Below are 19,893 nucleotides of genomic sequence, written 5' to 3' on the forward strand. Positions count from 1 at the left end.
GGACAAGGGGTAATGGCTATAAACTGAAAGAGGGTAGATTTAAATTAGATATAAGGAAGAAGTTCTTTACTATGAGGGTAGTGAGACACTGGAACAGGTTGCCCAGAGAAATTGTGGATGCCCCCTCCCCAGAAATATTCAAGGCCAGGTTGGACGGGGCTTTGAGCAACCTGGTCTGGTGAGAGGTGTCTCTGCCCACGGTAGGGGGGTTGAAACTAGATGATCTTTAAGATCCCTTCCAACCCAAACCATTTTATGATTCTATGATTCTATGATTCTGTGTACCAAGGAGACAAGCACCTTGGTCTTCCAGTTTGCTGGTCAGTATGCAACTATATGGGACCATTCTATTTATGAAGAATATAGTATATCCATGTCATTATAATCTTTCAAATAGTTTTTTCTCTCATGAGAAAATTTACATGTTTCTTGAAAAAAGCTTGAGGCATAACATGATACCCAGATAACCTCACCTGAAAACATCATCTCAAATAAGATTGCTTCCAAGACAGCATTAGAAACTCAGAACATTTCCTTGATAGTCATTACAATTTACAAAGAGTCTAAATTCTCGGTTTCCTTTGACTGAGATTCATACTGAATAATTCTTACTCTGAACAAAAGATTATTTGCAGGTCTGTAAGAATGGCATGTTGGATAGCAGTTTGAAAGCCCATTACATAGCTTCACTTTATGAGTGAAAGGCCTAAAATTGCAATCAATTTTAGGTCGAAATAACTGCAGCTCACTTCAGATGGGAAATAATTTTTTATATTTTCACTGCAGTCCAAGTGGGTCTGACTCTTGAAGTAACACAGCAATGATGAGCAGCTTCCTGATGTTGCTTTCTTGAAATCTGTATTTGCCACCTTACTAATAAGAAGTGGTAGATTGTATCTCATATTGATCTTACAGCTGAAAATAAACTTCTTATTTTTGTTCTAACACAATTTTTTTTTAGTAATGGAAAAGTTGTAGGAGAAGGAAATCATTTGCCTTCTAGGTCTTATAATGAGGCTTCCAGCTCACAGGCTGTCTTCAGTCTGCCAGAAAATTCAGCGATCATTCCTTAGCATATGATGCTTATGCTATTTTAAGAATTTGTCAATAGAGGGAAAAGCTAGAAATTAAATTGGGTCCATCACTATTCAGTTTGTTTTACAAATATTTCTTTCCTTTCTAGAATAGCAAGTAGTTCATTGAACATTTCTTCTCTGCATCTGCCTCAAGACCATCACAATTGCTTCTCTCTTTACAATCATACCTGCTTAAAAGTTATGTCCCACATAGATATATAAATCATATACCGTATTCTTCACAGATCTACATTCTTGAATTATTTTACTTTAATGCAGAATGAGATTTGAGAAACTTTAAATTGCAAAGCATATGAAACTGCACTCCTAGATTTAGCTGCAGAATACATGAACTCATATATGAGGGGTAGGTATACAGAGTGGGTATGAAGGCACCAAGTTTATTTTTAAGGATTTGACAATTTATTGCTATAAGAAAGAGAAGATGGTATAGTGTAGATGCACTGTAGATTCATTAATATTTCTTAATTAAAAAAACCAAAAAATCATCTTAATTGGAATCAATCTTTTCAGATATATCACTTGATAATCAGCTGTTTACAGGGAGGTTTAGAAGAGCTCACATCGGGCTGGCTGGACTACTATTATGATTCTGATCATGTTTCATATGTCTTGTGTCCCTTAAAAGAAAAGTTAGGATACATTCCTTAGATTAAAAATTCTGAACTTTTTTCTCCTGAGAAGGCTAAGCATGACCTTCAACAGTGTCAACAGAAAAAAAAAAGTTTCTCTTCTCTGAATAACTGAGGTATTTTAAAGGTTTGAATATAGAGTTTTGAGAGAGCTTACTTAAAAAGTTCTTGCTGAAATAAAGCTTAGTAAGCAGCCTAACTAATTTTGTTATCTGTACCTTACCAATGTGTTCCATCATTTCATACATTTATGTAAGTAAAAGATAGATAGGACTGACTGACTGACTTTCTGAATACTATTAAAGAAGAGCTGGGTGGTTTAGGACAGTAATGTTTGGAGTTCATATGCAGAAGTTCCTACCTGTTGACTTCTGCAAGAGTTGGAGGTGTGGTATGGTGGAGAGACCACAGTTTAAAAGACACTGTTTTGTCCGGTTTACAGACAGGGACTGAAGGTATGTTTGCACATACACAGTTTTTCTAGTTTAGATTTGTATTTCATGGAGTCCTTGAGATCAGCTTCCCAGATGACTCAAAGGTGTGGTATGTGTGCCCTCTGCAGAGAACACACAAGCACACCAAGCCACAGCTCTACATTAACTCTACAATAGAGCTCATGCCTCTCATGAGCTGGAATGTCCCTTCCACAAGAGTAATGCAAGGATGCTTACCAGGAAGGCTGTTCTTCTGCATTTCGGAGTACAGACTGTCTGTATGGCCATGACTGGAGCACATCCCACCACAGGAGAACCGTCTGAAGGGGACAGCTTGATTGTAGTGCCCTCTATGTCCCTTAGCTTAGATAAAAAATGTATCTCTACCCTCCTGTTTTGACAGCAAAACTGTTTGGTCAGTAAAACTACATTAAAAAGCCTTACCAGGCTGCCCAGACATGCTCTCTGTGAGCTCAGAGCTTCAGCAGCCACTTGCAGTGGCCGTTGCCAGGTGGTGTGGGTGAAGATGACTCGTGCATTTCATCCATTGATGCTTATTTATCGAACATATATAAAATTATACATGATCCTTTTCCACGTTAAGTAAAGGTGGCCTTTCCACCTTTGTAAAGACCAGTAGTTAATGTCTTTTGGCAGGAATTTAGATGACACATCGTGATTCCAAGCCCATTATTGTCCCTGCATACTATCACACCCTAATGTGTCACGCTTTTGCCTAAGCTTTTGTCGCCTTTGGCACTCTCCAGTGGGGTCCAGCTCCTGCCTTAGATAGATAGAAGAAATCAGTTTATTTACAGTCCATCAAACAATACAATTACAATTCATTATGATCTTATAACAGTCCATGCCTGACTTACAAATATAAGCTATACTGATGACTGGAACACTGTTGCAGCTACTGTCTACTTGACCCTCACTAAATAGTAGCGTGTGTCCAGCCAGCTGTACCCCCTCTTAAGCGTGTCTTAATGCCACCCTCAGCCTACCAGGAGTGAAAAAACAAGCCACAGTTACAAAAACGAAGGGGATTTGGACAGGAATGAATTTACCTGAGATAAAATATGCTACCTGGATCTTGACATACCTTCCTAGCCCCTCCCAATCCCAGTCTAGCTTGACGAAAGTCTCAGTCACTCTGAAGCCTTCTCTTTGTAAAGGACCGTAAAGTTAAGCTAAAACTTTAGTTTTGAGCCTGATTATGGTCTTGAGGTAGAATAATGTGATTTTTTTGGTTTGGTTTGGTTTTGGTTGTTTTTTTTTTTTTTTTATTCCCCAGAAGAAGCCCTTTTGAGATAGTTAACCATTCTACAGCTATTCTGGCTGCAGCTAAGGCATTCCTTCCATACTAGATTAGAAAGAGTGCACTGTGCTTTTCCTGCTACCATAGCACGCTGTCAGTGAAGTTACAGGGAGACCAAATCTGGAAAGATGTCAGAACCCCATTCCAAATGAAAACTGAAGAAAGTGCTAGAACACAAAGACAAAAATTTGATCTGGTTATAATGAAGTGGAATGCAGTCTTTTACATCAGGAACAAGAATTGAGCCATGAGGTTGAGTCTTCCTTTGGAGTAGTTCAACTACTCCAAAACATCTACTAACTGAGCTCTGATCTCCGGGTGTTGCTTCTTTTGGACTTAGGAGGAAGATATCTGCTAAGGTCTTCTGTGTATTGCTGCTCAGGACAGCCCCAACAGGTGCCCTCCTCTTTGTGAAAAATCTCTTTGCCACAGAGGGTTTTGTCATACTCTTTTCTCCATGCAGGACCAAACCTTGCTTTTACCATAGCAGACGGAATTAAAGTGATGACAAAGAAGGGCCTACTGCTAGTTAATTAAAAAAAAAAAAAGTCAGCTGCATGATTTGCCTATTCAACCACTTGCTTTTGGTGGTATGTGTTCATTTTAGGTGATAGGCTCCTTTTGGGGTGTAAGAGGGTGGCATCTTTTTCTGCTTGGAACTGAACAATGAATTCTCTTTTATGCTACCTTGTGGTTCTTCAGCAGCAGCTGAATGATAGGAAATATGGATATCTTGGCCCATTAACAAGCCTCAGGGCTTCAGTGTGTTCCCTACTGCCATGTTGCACGACAGGGAATTTTCCTGCATAAGAGCTATCAGCAAAGGTGCTCCTGACTCCTGCAATGTCAGCCTTCAAACTGATCTTTAGAATCTGTGAGTGTTTGTGTTTGCAACATGTTTTAAATTTGTTATTCAAATACAGATCAAGTATTTACACAAGGATAAAAAAAGTAGAGTGAGCTCTGAGGAAGGTTATATTAATATTGTATGTAAAAACCAGAAATACACAAAGTATTAACATTCAAGATTCTTGTACAACCAAGGTAGGGTATACATGTGTGTGGTAAAAGATACTAGTATCTGTGTGTGTAAAAATGCTTATGCTCTGAAGCATGAAGTAGTATTGAAAAACTATAAATGGTTTTTATCTTTTTAATAAGGTAAAGGACAACATTTTTTGTATGTAAACTCATCTGCCCAGAAGGAAGGAAACAGAGCGAGGATAATTACCACCAAACTCTTCCCAGCTAGCCTCGGGGTCTGTAGGGTTCGGTTCTGGTTCTGGATGTTTGCTTCTAGACAAACAGGAGTCTTAAAGGTAAGAGAAAAACCACTTCTACTACATCATGACATAGTAATATTTGCTTTATTAATATGTTTTAAACATATTAATGTCACCATGTATGGAGGGGGTTTGATTAAAATAACTGGAAACAAAGCATTTAACCTTATTAACAATTATAGCTCAAGCTTCCATGAAAATGTCTTCTTGCTGTTTGCCAAGCATCCTTAATGGGCACACTTTTAGTAGTTAAGTACCCTAGTAAAAGTCCAAGCAGTGATGTGAACCCTCAGCAAGCAACTCATTTCATGTGGCTCACTGAATAAATATGTTAGTGCCTTTTTTAGAGGTCTGAGCAAGACTCCTATCTGTGGGAGTTTGTTAAATTTTGAAAATACAGCTTATGTCAGTTTTATTATGTGTGACAGAATATAAAAATTTGCATATACTATCAAACTCCTGAACTAAATTAGTCTATGTTAAAAGTAAGCAAGAATATTTTTGTGGTCTTGGACCTGGAATCAAGTCAGGAAGTTTGGACCACTGTTTTTATTCTTACTCTGTTTGTCTTTGGTCTCGTTCTCCATTGTAAAGGACAATAATAGGCCAATTCCATGGGATTATAGTGCAATTCAGGCTGGAAGGGCTTCAGGAGGTCTCTAGTCCAACCTCCTGCTCCAAGCAGGGTCAGCTACAAGACCACACTAGGCAGCTCAGGAATTTACCTAGTCTTGAAAGCTTCCATAAATGGAGACTACTCAGCCTCTCTGGGCAACCTCTGCCACTGCTTAACTGTCCAGCATGGAAAAGCTTCTCCTTATATCCAGCCAAAGAATAATGTTACCTTTCATTCCACCTTTTGTCTATCTTTTTTTAAGTAATTTTTTTCAGGATGGGGTTTGTATCTCAATTTTATCTCTAGCACCTAGTTCATGAATACCCTGAGCATTGCTATAAACTTAATTAATAATAACAAAGAAAAAAAGCTGTATTACATGAGCTTATTATAAGCAGCAGAAACTTCTGCTTTTCAAAGTTATTTTAAATGAGTTTCAAATTACATTATTTTAACATTTCTTTCTATTCAGTCAGTAAAAATGCTCAAAATGTATTCTTCCCAAAGATACTTCAGTTATTTAAGATGAATTTTTAAGAAGTGTTTATATTGCAACCTTGTAATTTTATTATCTGGATATAGCTTTTAAAATACTCCACCATGTCTTCAAGTCCATTCTTTCCTGTTTATATTATTTATCTTCCCACATACACAAACTTTGCACATTAAGGCTAAGAAAACAAAACAGTAGGTAAAGGTTGAGAGCAGTTCCAGATTAAATTGAAGTAAAAAGCAAGCAGCAATTGCTTTTTGGATCTGTTGGTAACTGAAATACTGTGAGATTATCTACTTGTTTAAATTCAAGTATCTTGGATGTTACAGCATGCAAGAGTGCAGACAACGGGTTTTTTTGAAGCAGCTCCTGAAGTTTTTCAAGCATCACAGAACACTTAGAATTAGTGAATAAGTAGATGAGTGTGGCCTATGTGTGAGTTAGTAGACAGACAGCCAAACAGAGACTGCTTTATAATTTTCTTTTTGCATTTCAAACAGACTAGTTTAATTACCTCTTATTACCTTCCATTTCATAAAGATATCCATAAAGAAATGTCTTACTCCCACATACAAATAAGGTTCTCTTTTTATGGCTTTGCAACATGTAATCTTTATGTAGAAACATATAACAATAATCATAACAGACTGAAATACTCAGCAAAGAATTATCATCCTATCATCGCAGACCCACTCTACCCTTATGGATGTTTTGCTTTTTTCTGTCAAAAAAATAATCTATTTCAACATCAACGCTTGCTGTTATTACATCAAGTATATAAATGAACTGTAACAATTTAAGTGAAAAAAACCCTGAAAGAACAAAAAAGAAAAACAACAAAACCAACAGTTCAAAACTTCAAAAGCAACAGCTCAGTGAAGATTTTTGTTCAAGTTGCACTGGAGGTGAAAAAAGTCAAGCTGTAACAGGCAGTCTGAATAATATTAGAATACAATAACATCAGTACAAAAGCTGATGTTATAGCTGTTATCTGAAATACAGCTATCATCTGGTCAAGTCTGAATTATAAAAAAAGGACTGCAGAGATAGAGCATACTGATAAGGTGTAATTAAAACGATATACAGGGAATCTGTAAAAAAGAAAGATAAAAATGAAGGATGTCTTGGTATAGCAAGCAGGTGTGGTAGAACTACACAAAATAATGTGAAGTTATCAGAATAATTTTATTTTTACCCAGAAAAGGAACTATTCACTGAGAATAGAGAAAAAGGAATTAGAAGTGCTTCTCTTCTGTATTCACAATGCACATTTCAATTGCAGAATTCTATTGTAATAAACTCTGTAATATGTTCATAGGGAAACCAAAAGCATAGGCTATTATCTCTAAAAAGGGCACAATGTTTACAGCAACTCTTGCATTAACATAGAATGGATGCTATTTAAAAGAGATCTGAATACTGAAGCTTCAGGACATCAGTCAGCTACTAGCCAACAGGAGAAAAAAGTTGCTTCATAATGATTAAGTACAAAACCACTAGCTTTCCTTAGGAGTAAACGGTAACAGCCTTTGAGTGGTGAGTTATTCAGCACTAAATACATGGCTGGTCTAATATATCAATTAATATGCTCTGAACAAGAATAGCTCTTAATATAAACAATTTTTACGGCATTATGCTGCAAATGTAAATTTAAAAAATGCATTTCTCTTTATATTTTTATGACTATTTAGTTGCATTTAATGAAACAGGAGAGAAGTTTCAGCAAGAAATGGAAGTGATTTTCACATCTGTTTCATTCCAATGGGGATCCTATTGGTCATCTGTCAGAGAGACAGAAAACACGCAGCTTTCATTAAGCTTCAGCATTCTGTCTCTGTCCATTTACTTCAGAGGTTTGTCATACAATTGAGAATTAAAACCAAAATTAATTCCTGATGTGATAGTATCATTCTAATATATCAGTTTTCTGCCTTGGTATTTGTTGATACTAACGGATCTGAGGTATAGTAAGTTTTGGTATAGGACAGGTCAATTTTACTAAAAATGACTACATTTTTTATTACTTCAGTCTCATGTTTAAAGAAATAAAGAGAAAACAGGTAGAAAACTTTTTATAGTGCTTCTCTATTGTGACAGTGAATTGTGATACAGTTTTGCTAATCTGATTTGTGGGCTTTAGAGGAACAATTTCAGTCTGCCTCTGGTGTAGCTTCAGCCCAGGGAAGATGTGCAATGATGACTGTCAAGGAACATGAGGAGTTCAAAGGCACAATCTTAAGGATGTAGAGCAGAAAACATAGTATCATTATTCACTGGAGTCAGTGGGAAGTTTCCTCAGCTGACACAAGTCTCTGGTGCCTAAGGAAGTGAAAATACAGGTTGTCTTTCACAAGATTTTCCTGCTCCCTTGGCTGGTGATTAAAGACTATATGTTGGGAATGATGGGAGAATACACATCTTATTATGCACCCTTCAGATCTGCATTGGCTTCTTAGTTAATTAACCTTTCAGATGGAACATAGTACCTTCTAGCATGCCAACTGCTAGAGTCAGGCAAAGATCAGGAAGATGATATGTTATCTTGAAAAGTCAGCATGAGGGTACAGGATAGCCACAAGTTGTAACTGCTGATGACTAAGTAGAAAATAGCAGTTTATATTTCATGAACTTCAAAAGTACATGCACTTTCCCCATCCTCAGAATGAAATAGAAGTTGAAAAAAGGATTCAGGAGTTTCTAATGCAGAGGACATGCTGTGGAGAATTAGAACTGAGTCATGATTTTAAGGCAGGGAAATGGGATTTGCTGAAGAATGCTGTTCACATATGGACTACAAATGAACCAGTTGGCAAAGGCACCTTGGGGAAAGACCAAGAAGCAAGTATAAAAGCTTCACTCACACATTCGTCTTATGCAGATTATCACGCTAAATTCTTCTTAAAATCGCCATGAAGTGTGTACTGGGTATTTTCACTTCTGAGCTTTTCACTGTGCAGTGAATGAAGTGATAGCTCTGTTTCTGTTGGTTCCCATTCTTTGTGATTGTGATTGTGTGTGCAATCTGGAAACGGTGTCGGCACAGAATGAGGAATAGATAGATATAGTGACTAGTTAGTAGAATACATGCTTATTACTTTTAAATTAAAATGATGGGATTTAGCCCACAACTAGATTGGTATTACCTGGAGCACAATCTCCCCAGACTGATAGATACAGAGCTGTCCAATGGAACTTTGCTACAGTTTTTTTTTGCTATATAGTGGGATTCATCTTGCTAGCTTTTTCCTCTTTCACATGTTAAATTGTTTCCATTACCAGGCTAGCTTGTACACAATTCATAGGATGCTGTGTAGGGAGGTGTTGGAGTCTCTGGAGGCACTAAGCACCACAACAGCTGTAGCTCTCCAGGGCTCTAGGGAGCTCATATCCATGAGAATTTTCTCTACCTTTCATGTGTTGTGTATGTTTACACAGGCCAGCAAAAATTTTGTACAAGCTAAACGTACTTGCTGACCCAGAAGATGCTTTGAACTCTCAGTTGCATAGGTAACGTCAGCGAAGAATACAGTATTACATCTTACAATTGTTTCTTCACTTTCTGTGGGCACAGTTTCTGAGAGAATAAGATCTGTATCCCCAGCTAAAGGAACAGATTCCTTGGGCTTCCCATTTTTCTGAACTCCATTGTAATCTCATTTAATTTAGCATGTATTTTAAATTATGTATTATTCTTTTAGAAATTTCAGCTAAATTTTTTTAAGATGCATAAGAACACAGACCCTTTCCTGACTTAGTTATGGATAGATAAAGACATGGAGAAATGAAGTGAAAGTATTCAGGGGTACTGGGAGAAAGTGGGACTAAAGGATTTCCCCAGGAGTGTACATGAGAAATGGAGGAGCTGGGAGCTCACCTGAGATTTTCTATGTACCAGTTTAGAGATTTACACTAAATGCTATCAGTTTCCGCAGGTTACCTATGTCCTTGTTATGAGAAACCATACACCAGGTTTAAACTTTAGTCAAACCTAACTGAGGGCACAGCCACATAAATTAACACAACATATTAACTAATCCATAAGAATTACATATCTGCATGCCCTTACTCTGTGGTAAATGAGTTAAATCTCAAAGAAAAAAAAAAAAGACAATACATATAAAATTACCTTACATCTATAAGAACAGAAACTGTTGTCATCAAAATGTTGCATTTTAGACCCAGTTTGACTTGCTGCCACCCCAGACCCATTAGCCAGTGTACATACAGCAGGTTTCATGACGTATTTATTCTTTTTACTGAGCTTGAGCTGCAGGGTTGATCTGTATGTACACAGAATGACCCCACGCTCCGAGACCAGGTTTACTATGGACATAATGCAGTTTCTCTGTACATAGACAGAACTGCTCAAGTAGGCAGCGTGCTTTGAAATTTTTACCATGAAAAACTTCTCCTACCAACCCACCAAAAAGGAATCGAAAAAAACATCAAACACATACAGGTGTTGTAACATAGTCTTGACCTCACATGTAGAGTTATTTTAATTAAGAGTTTCAACTTCTTAGGGACTTAGAGCCTGATAATGTGATTACACTCAGTTTTTCATTTTTTATGTGTTGAATCAGCTATTTCTTCTCAACACCTGTCCTTTTAGCCCTGCAAGATGCATGCTTTCAAGAAGACAATAGTGTTGTTACACAGTCATGTAGCCAAACATCAGGCTCGACTAAATTAGGTCCTGATTTGGATTATTGTACATCAGTCTTCTTGATTGTCCTCTCCTCCAAAAATGAAATAACTTGCAAGAGCGTTCAAGCATCAGAGATATTTTAATCAATACATCAACTTCTGTAAAGTATGTAGTTCACAGTGCCATTTGGGTTTTTAGCTTATTTGTCCCACCAAGTTGTCTGGGAGAGGAAAAAGTATGTGGTTACACAGATCATTAGTACGGGTTTAAGTTTATAACTTTCTTGGGTCTCAGGTTTTTTATTCCATCATTAAACTGGGGCATTCAAGTAGGAACATGAACCCATAGGTCACTGGAAAATTAGTCTAAAGTCTTAAGAGAAAGATGGCATTGAAAGTGATGAGGAGAGGATAATGATTAAAATATTCAGTCCCTTAAAGAACTAATTATCATCTGGAATGGCTAGGATATGCTTACTTTCATTACTCCAGTTCTTTCTCATTGTTTCCGACCTGTTTTAGATTGTATAAGGATTTTGGACACCTGAGTGCGAAAGGCAACTACCTGCATAATCTCCAGACTTTCCTGTGGTTGGCATTAATTCATCAGTTGTTGGTTAATTGTGAATTCATTCATTGTCATTATTGCTTTCACTATTTGATGATTTTATTTATTTTTTATCTATGGTGGTATTTTTTATCCACTTTATCTTGGATAAGTGCACTCTGCGCTGGGTTAAAAACTGGCTGGACGGCCGAGCCCAGAGAGTGGTGGTGAATGGAGTCAAATCCACTTGGCAGCCGGTCACGAGTGGTGTTCCCCAGGGCTCCGTGTTGGGGCCGGTCCTGTTCAACATCTTCACTGATGATCTGCATGAGGGGATTGAGTGCACCCTCAGTAAGTTTGCAGATGACACCAAGTTGGGTGGAAGTGTTGATTTGCTGGAGGGTAGGAAGGCCCTACAGAGGGACCTGGCCAGGCTGGATTGTTGGGCCGGGGCCAGTCGTGTGAGATTCAACAAGGCTCAGTTCTGAGTCCTGCACTTGGGTCACAACAACCCCATGCAATGCTACAGGCATGGGGAGGAGTGGCTGGAGATCTGCCTGGTGGAAAAGGGCCTGGGGGTGTTGGTTGACAGCCGCCTGAACATGAGCCAGGAGTGTGCTCAGGTGGCCAAGAGGGCCAATGGCATCCTGGCTTGCATCAGGAATAGTGTGGCCAGCACCACCAGGGAGGTGATAGTGCCCCTGTATTCAGCACTGGTGAGGCCGCACCTTGAGTACTGTGTTCAGTTTTGGGCCCCTCACTACAAGAAGGACATCGAGGTGCTGGAGCATGTCCAAAGAAGGGCAATGAAGTTGGTGAAGGGTCTAGAGCACAAGTCTTATGAGGAGCGGCTGAGGGAACTGGGGTTGTTTAGTATGGAGAAGAGGAGGCTGAGGGGAGACCTTATTGCTCTCTACAACTACCTGAAAGGAGGTTGTAGTGAGGTGGGGGTCGGTCTCTTCTCCCTAGTAACAAGCGATAGGACGAGAGGAAAGGGTTTCAAGTTGTGCCAGGGGAGGTTTAGGTTGGATATTAGGAAAAACTTCTTCACCGAAAGGGTAGTCAGGCACTGGAACAGGCTGCCCAGGGAAGTGGTTGAGTCTCCATCCCTGGAGGTATTTAAAAGACGGGTAGACGTGGTGCTTGAGGACATGGTTTAGTGATGGACTTGGCAGTGATAGGTTAATGGCTGGACTCGTCTTTTCCAACCTAAATGATTCTATGATTCTATGATTCTATGGTTCTACGATTCTATGATTCTTTACTCATTAGCTTCTATATGTCAGGCCAAAACTGTCTGTAGTTTTCCACTTAATGATTGCATTAGCAGTTCTTTTTTATTTTATTTTGTTTTCATAGTAGATTTTTATTTGCAGCTGGACTAGCATTAGAAAAAGTATTCAATAATATTTGGTCATCACCAATAAGATGTGAGTTTGAACCATATCTAAGAGGGCCAGTACTACCCAGGCAGGTAGCTGCACTACTGGGCCTGGCCTATGTTAGTCCAGCTAGCTGCGCTCCTCTGTTGCTTAACGCTAATTCAGTTGCATCTCTTGGGTTTCATTGTCAACAGGTATACACAGCTGAAGAACATGGAATGGATATTCTTATGTGGTCTTCTAGTAGAAACGAAGAAAACAAATGGATGTATGCAAATGTGGTCCTCTCCAGTAATAGCCCTTTCAGAGTTGCCTTCGAAGCTGAAGTGGGGTGGAGTGAACCCACAGAATTTGCTCTTGATGATATTTCTTTCACCCCAGAATGCATTGATGGAGGTATGCTATTGCACAAATATTTACAATACATGTTTTCTTTTCAGAGGGCAGAGGAAAATTGTAGCATTTCATATGTCAATGTTACAAAATCTCACAGTTACAAAATGTCACAGTTACAAAATCTGGAATTTTTTCTTTTGAAATTATTGCAATACTGCTATGCTTTTACTTCATTCCAAAAAATGTAGAAAAGAAATGGGTGCAGCACAATAATGCAAAGAAGTATATGTTTTTCAAGGGAAAGAAAAATATGTCAAGGAAAGAAAGATCAAATTTATCATGTGTGGCCCACCTGGCAAATTTTTAACCAGCACGTTTTTCCCTAAAGGAAAGGAGCCATTATACCTATCAGAGGGATTCCTATCTATTTGTTGGCTGAGTGTAGTATCTGAACAAAGATATTTTCTGATGGTTTGTGGAAGACAGATTTGTGTTATAGCTGACAGTTGAACATATGAGTAATTATAGCAACTCAGAATATTACTGTCGTTGAAGGCCTGTTAGTGTTTTTACGAACCATGCTTGAGAGTGATCTACCATCACTGAACTGTATCGTTTTTCTCCTGTACGAAAACAGTCAAAGAAGGCCTTAGTTGGGGATGGAAGAGTTTTATGAATATCAAAGTGGTTCACAATTATTTAAAAAAGAAAATGGTTAGTTCTTTTATCTTTAGTCTCTTCATAAAATATCTCAGCAGTATAGCAAACTTACCTTACTGCCAGGCTCTCTGATAATTTACAATCTCACTTCTGCTACACAAGCTAAGTGACTTGAACTGTGTAAAAAAAAAAAAAAAGTTAAATTCTAATGCCTTATAATGCCACGTTTATTCTGTGAGAAAGCCAGTGGTTTACTCTGCAAAAGAAGTATAGCATATGATACAGTAACAGAAGAAAAAATTAAGTGTGTGTGCAAATACAGATTCTGAAAGGAATATTGCACATTCCTTATTTTAAAGAGTCAAGAGGGGAAGAAAACCAAGGAAACAGAAAACTCTTTGTGTAGATCTTCATTCATAAGGACCAACTAGGTATGATTATGTTTAAATAAATACCAATATGGATGTTACAAAAATGTTCTTGGATAACATTTCTTTGTATTTATACAGCTCTTATTGTTCAGACAGGATAGCCTGTGTATGAATTAGTTGTCATGCTGTTCAATAAGCTGTTTGTTTTTTTTTTTTTTATTGTGATGAGTAAGCAGCTCCTTGGAGAATTAACCACATGCTGATTAAGGCTTAAAATGAAATATATGTTCACACAGGTGGCATTTGCTCAGTCTCAAGCTGAACAAAAGCTTTGTTTATTTTCTCTGAATAATACCACCAATAGGCTCAGGCAAATACTATTTTGGAATGTTCTTCAATGAGCTGCAGACCATGTACATAAACAAGCGTTTGTTCTACCCTTATTGCATTAATCACCTTTGTTAACCATACCTGAATAATTACTTAGGCAGTTTCATGCATAATATGCCATAATAGAATGGGAAATTTTCAAATTATATATTTTAAGTACTTGTAATTAAATGGAAGACCTAGGTCTATATTCCAACAATGTTTATAAATCAGTTTTCTACTTTTAATGGAACATATACTTTGGTAATTTATTATGAACAAGCATGAATTCAGAGAAAGGAAAAAATGTTTAATGGAAAGCGTATGTTAAGGTATCCCAAAATAATCATAACTGTAGAAGTAAGGTAATTTTTATGGAGTAACATTTTTCTAATCACCTTATTTTTCTCCAGAGATTTTCCAGTTGTAGATTACTTCAAAGTATCTAACTTCTAACACACTCTGTCCATCTTACAAATATGGTATATCATAAGGAAAACCTTGAGAAAAATTACCAGAGTTATATTGGTTACTTACGGTTTGATGGATAAGTCAAAAACTCATACCTTATTTACATGCAACTACCTAAAAATAAATCAGACAGTCTTAGTTAGTCATCTAGGCTCTTTGCCCAGCTGCAGAAGAGGCAGACATCTTCAGGAGTCAACTTATATTCCTTTGTATGGTAAGCTGGCAATCAGCCTGGAATTAGTTCTTACAAGCTGCAATACTTACATGATGGAAATAGTAGTTTATCTTGCTCTATTCTGTATCATCTCATTATTGTCTCATCTGAAAAAGAAACAGACTTTTCCTTGGACAGTTGACATGTTTAACTTAAATGCAGGATACTTGTCTTTGTATTCACTTGTATGCTCCAGACAACTTCTACAAATTTTTTATGGTGATTTCTAGAGGTGTAGGAAGGGTCTGTACATGAATTCTTTACAAAACATTGTTCTTTATAAGTCTATTCTTTATGCCCTTGCAAGACTGGCATAAATTATATTACCCTGAAAGCAGCCTAGGCAAGTCTTCTGGTATGGCCAATAATGAATACCCAAAGTATTAGAATGAAAGAACACAATAAATTCCGCCCTCTCCCAGTCTTTCCCAATCTGTGTTAATCTGCTTCAGAGACTTTCTGAAGCTCTGAAAGTCATGCTTTCTGATAGCTCTCAGCTGATTTTTCTTCTATGAATTAGCTAGTTCTTTCTGAACATACACAAAATTTTAGTTACTATTGGAAAATCATTTTTCATTTAGTTGTTATTGGGAAAACATCAGTTGGCAAACCTTGGTTGCAGAAAGTCTTTTTCATGTTTTTTAATTCCTGTCACATTGCATCCCTCTCCCATGCTTTGGTGTAGAACATCTTCCACTCATTTAAATCCATTACTTGGAGTTTCAGTACAGGGTATTCTCTCTTTACCATGCTTTTTCTTTATACCTCTATTGATAACCTTTAGCTTGCATTCAGTGTGCCATCCTAGATCTATCCTCCTCAGTCCTGATGCTTCCACAGTTCCAAATTCTACTAATCCACCTCTTGTTCCTCACTTAATTGGGCATCTGATTGCAGGCATCCTATTTTTATGTTCCCCACGCATTTTTTTGCCTCCACCAACCACTCCACAGTTGTATGTGCACCCTGATAATTCTGCCAGTTTCTTCTATCATCCATCCCTCTCCCCCAGTTTTCTAGTCACTCTTACTGTTGTCACAGGTGTGTATTTCTCAAAGAAAACAAAATTGTCTAATGGAAGGCAATCTCCTAATGAGTTTGTGACTTGATCTATGATCTCCTCTCCAGACAAAAAATGATATCTAGATGCTGTTACTTAAATGTGCACTGACTTTATGTTTTTTCATGGTTTTGTACTGTCCTGGGAAGAGTCCTATCCTAATAATCCTTGCTGGCCAGGTTGGCCCAGTCTGTGCTGGTGAAGAGGCGAGAGAACTACACAAAATGTGTATAATAAAGTAAACCACAGCAGTTTAGGATGAAGAACATATCTCTGACTTTTTAATATTGTTCCTGACAAAGAGCAGCTGCTTAGGAGGAGATGCTTTTTTTTTACTAATAATTGTTTCTGTGTCACCGCTTAAAAATTCAGATGGTAAAATTTGAAGATATCATTTGCAAATAGTATAAAATCACTGCCCTGTAGATATTTGAGCAAGAACATTTTCCTTTAACAAAAACGGTGGGAAAGTTTACCTACTTCACTGCCAGTCCTGCTTTGATTTTTGCTGATCATGTTTATACAAAGACTTAGCTGAAAGAAAAGTGTATTACCTGCAGTACAGGTTTTGTGTAATGTTCTCCCTTTCAGAAGATAGCTTTGCTGCTGCAAATCTTTTTCCTGTCTCAGTATTATTATTTTTCAGCTTGTCTTTAAGTACTTTGGGTTTCCTGAGGCAACATGTTCTAAATAGAAGCAATCACAATTTAGCTGGTTGGGAGCTCTAAGCAATAAAGTATTACCAGCAGCTCTAATTCAGCTGAGGTTTTTATTTGTTTTTAAGTAGTCAGCCCTCATTAGCCATGAGAGTATCCAAGGATATTTGTGAACTTTTAAACAAAGTGTGGTCAAGCTACTCCCTGGCCTACTGCAAAAATACTTTCTAGCTGATGCCCATGCACGGACAGAGCTGCAGTGCCAGCTGTTAGTGGCACAGGATCTAGCTTAGTTCAGAATCAACTGCTAAATGGGATGCACTCTTGCCACTCTTCAAGGTCCTTTATTTTATGCTGATAAAAGTGTGTGAAGATCTTATATTATAGGAATTAGTGCATCTTAGGAACCAAAGAATTTAGTTGTTACTCAGTTCTTACCATCTGCTTTAAACTTTTAAGTAATAACTTGATTTTTTAAAATTACTTTATTTTTATTTAATAGCTTATTTTTAAAAAATAAAAGTTAAAAATAGTTTCCATTTCTAATTTCAGATGGACCAAGAATACCAAAGTATTGAATTAGATTTTGTATTCACTAATACCTGTCTCATAGTATTTTCTAGTTCAGCTGAAATAGGAGGCATCACAGAAATTCTTAAAATTTCTGCTTCTACTTAATTTAAATCCCAGCATTAACCCAAAGATGCCTAACACCCAAACTTTATTCTGTTTATATAAACCAGAATGCTATGTTTCGTCACTCAGTCATTACTGAAGAAATAAACTGGATGGACAAAGGCTGTGTAATTTAAATAGTGAGGCATTAGTTACATAGCACTTTCATGTATTGAAAAAGTATTGTCAAGAAACAAATAAGTAGTAAATATATTTTGTGATCTCTTCCAGAGATCACCCAAGCAAAATATTTGTGCTTATGGAGATCATCTACTGGAAGAAAGTAAAGCTCAGTACAAAGTGAGCACTGACTGCTACTCCAGCCCTTTCATGCAGTGAAGTTATTTCTAGCCCCTTTTAAACAACAGCTCTTTCTGCACTTACACTTCTGAATAGTACTGCTTTAAGTAATTGCTTTATGTTTTGGTTTATTCAAAAAGAATAGTGTTGACACTTTAAGATGAATATTTGGGCTGCATCTTGGGTATTAACAGGAGCGCAAACATCAGGCAGCACCCTAGGCTCTAGAGTGTTTAAGAAACCAGTATATGCTTTTTGACCATCAGTGACGCTTTCAATGTTTATCACCAGTTCAATATTAACATTGCTTAGTAAAATAGTTGACAATTCAAAGAAAATAATCTTCTACTCTACCTTTCCTTATCATTCTGTATTTTTTCATTTGGTTTTTTTAGTCTGTGTTTGCTTTCATAGATTACTTTCCACAGCTGCTCAGTGCTATCTGAAGTATTCTCCTTTTCTTCTGTTTTGTGAACTACTTTTTATCATCCTTCATCATTTTATTCAAATGCCTTTTTGACTCTTGTGCTTCTCTTTTTCATCCATTCCTTTCTTCTTTCCTTACAAAATATTTTTTTTAAAAGTCTTTTTAGCCTTCCAACTTAACACAGTGTTGTGTATTTCCCCACACACTCTACGGCAAATTCACTTTCACCTGGAAGATTTGTCTGCAGTAGAAAATATCATTATGTAAGGATACATTGGAGATAAAAGGGCAAATTAAATAATGCAAAACACTCAGCACAGACAGGACATGTTGTCTCTAACACTGTGTCGTCTGATCATGGTGGAATTGTGCAAAAAACAATGCTATTTCCCAGGCTGCTCTGAGTTGGTTTTTTTCTAATGTTGTCATAGTTCTTGACTTCACTGCACAGGTTACCAACGAAAGGGTCAGATTTGCCATTTAGGTACTGAAGTACAGTAAATTTTTCAGTGGTTGTTGATGGCTTTCACTTAGGTGAAAAGTTTGCTTTGACATGCTGTAACTCATCTAAGTCTTCCTGTTGCTCTGTAGCAAAACACAAACTAGACGTGCTGTAAAGGTTTTAAATAATCCTTACATTGAGCAAGCTTTCACTTGTCATGAAGAAACAAATAGAAGAAACAAATCAGAATCTGTGAATTACAAGACTGGATTTGGCTTTACATTCAAGCCCAAGCCACCTAGTACTTTAAAGGTTTTTTTTAAAAATGCACACAAAGGCTTCCCACTACCCTAAAACCTAATATACTCCAGAAATTGAATCTTCAATTTCTTTAAGCCATCATAAGGCAGTAATGAGAGATAGCCAGAGCCATTCCTATAGACCATCTTTCCTAACTTTCTAGAAGAGCTGATATTCCAAAGAAGTGCTGAGACAAAGGAAATGATATATCAACCACAAAATTTAGGGTAGATATACTCAGAACTTCAGGTCAGCCATAGTAAGTAAGGAAAAGGTCCAGCTAGCAATATAACCTGTCCCCAACAGTTATGGATGCCTGGGAAAGAGTGTAAGAAAAAAGGAGTTACACATACTGTTTTCCCCCAATACTTTCCCCACTGCCAGCCTTTTGTAATTGAGTCTTCCTGAGCCATATGTAGTCTCAGCATAGTGATCCTCAGGTTTTTTTTTCCCTTGAATGTGTTAGTTGCCCCTTTAACATCAGGTAGATTTTTAATATTCAGGAATTAAATTATATGCTGGTGCTTGTATGAATCTAAGCTTATCTTCATGAACAGAAAAGCTGTTCAGTGTTTTCTCATTTAGGTCTTGAAAAGCATAAACATTTTATTTAAATCTTGGTGATTCACTCTTCTGTCTGGTGGGTAGGATTGCTTCAAGACTTCTTCATATTGCAGTTTCAGATCTCACAAAAGATGTGTGCCTGACAGAACCAATCCTGAATTTCTTTCAGAGCAAAACAATTTCCATTGATCTCCAAACAAGAGCAGAATTAGTCTTTGTGTAATATCTATATGCAATACCATATTAAAAAGGTATGAAAGATACCAAGTTCAGGCACCAAGCTGAGAAGAAGGATAGTGTCCCAAAGGGCCAGAACTGTCTCTTTGTTCACGGTCAAAGGAAATTGACTTTATCACTGACATCTTCTAACACAAACTGTCTCAGATAAGTGTTTATAATTAAAACATAGCAGAATGAAGATTGTTCGTAAGACTTTTTCATTGAAGTAACTTAGTAACAGAATAGTGACTATAAAGACTATTTCCATATAGCATAGATAGCATAAAGAGTAACAAAAAAATATCTAGGTGTGTAATGAGCGAATGGTCACGTGACTAGTGACTAAGCTACTATAATTTTAGGTACTCTCTTTGGGT

At 37.3% G+C, this 19,893-nt stretch overlaps 1 protein-coding gene across 1 annotated transcript in view; it reads left to right on the forward strand.

Moving 5' to 3' along the window:
• Positions 1-19,893, forward strand: part of MALRD1 (MAM and LDL receptor class A domain containing 1) — a gene marked incomplete at both ends in the record, with an annotated part of 328,396 nt that overhangs the window by 245,740 nt on the left and 62,763 nt on the right. The window contains 2 exons of the mRNA XM_082329648.1: positions 4,646-4,803; positions 12,647-12,848. Coding sequence (XP_082185774.1) covers positions 4,646-4,803; positions 12,647-12,848 — 360 coding nt within the window. The remainder of the gene's footprint in view (positions 1-4,645; positions 4,804-12,646; positions 12,849-19,893) is intronic.

This window comes from Platalea leucorodia (genome assembly GCF_965183815.1).
Source record: "Platalea leucorodia genome assembly, chromosome: 1".
Lineage (NCBI taxonomy): Eukaryota > Metazoa > Chordata > Aves > Pelecaniformes > Threskiornithidae > Platalea > Platalea leucorodia.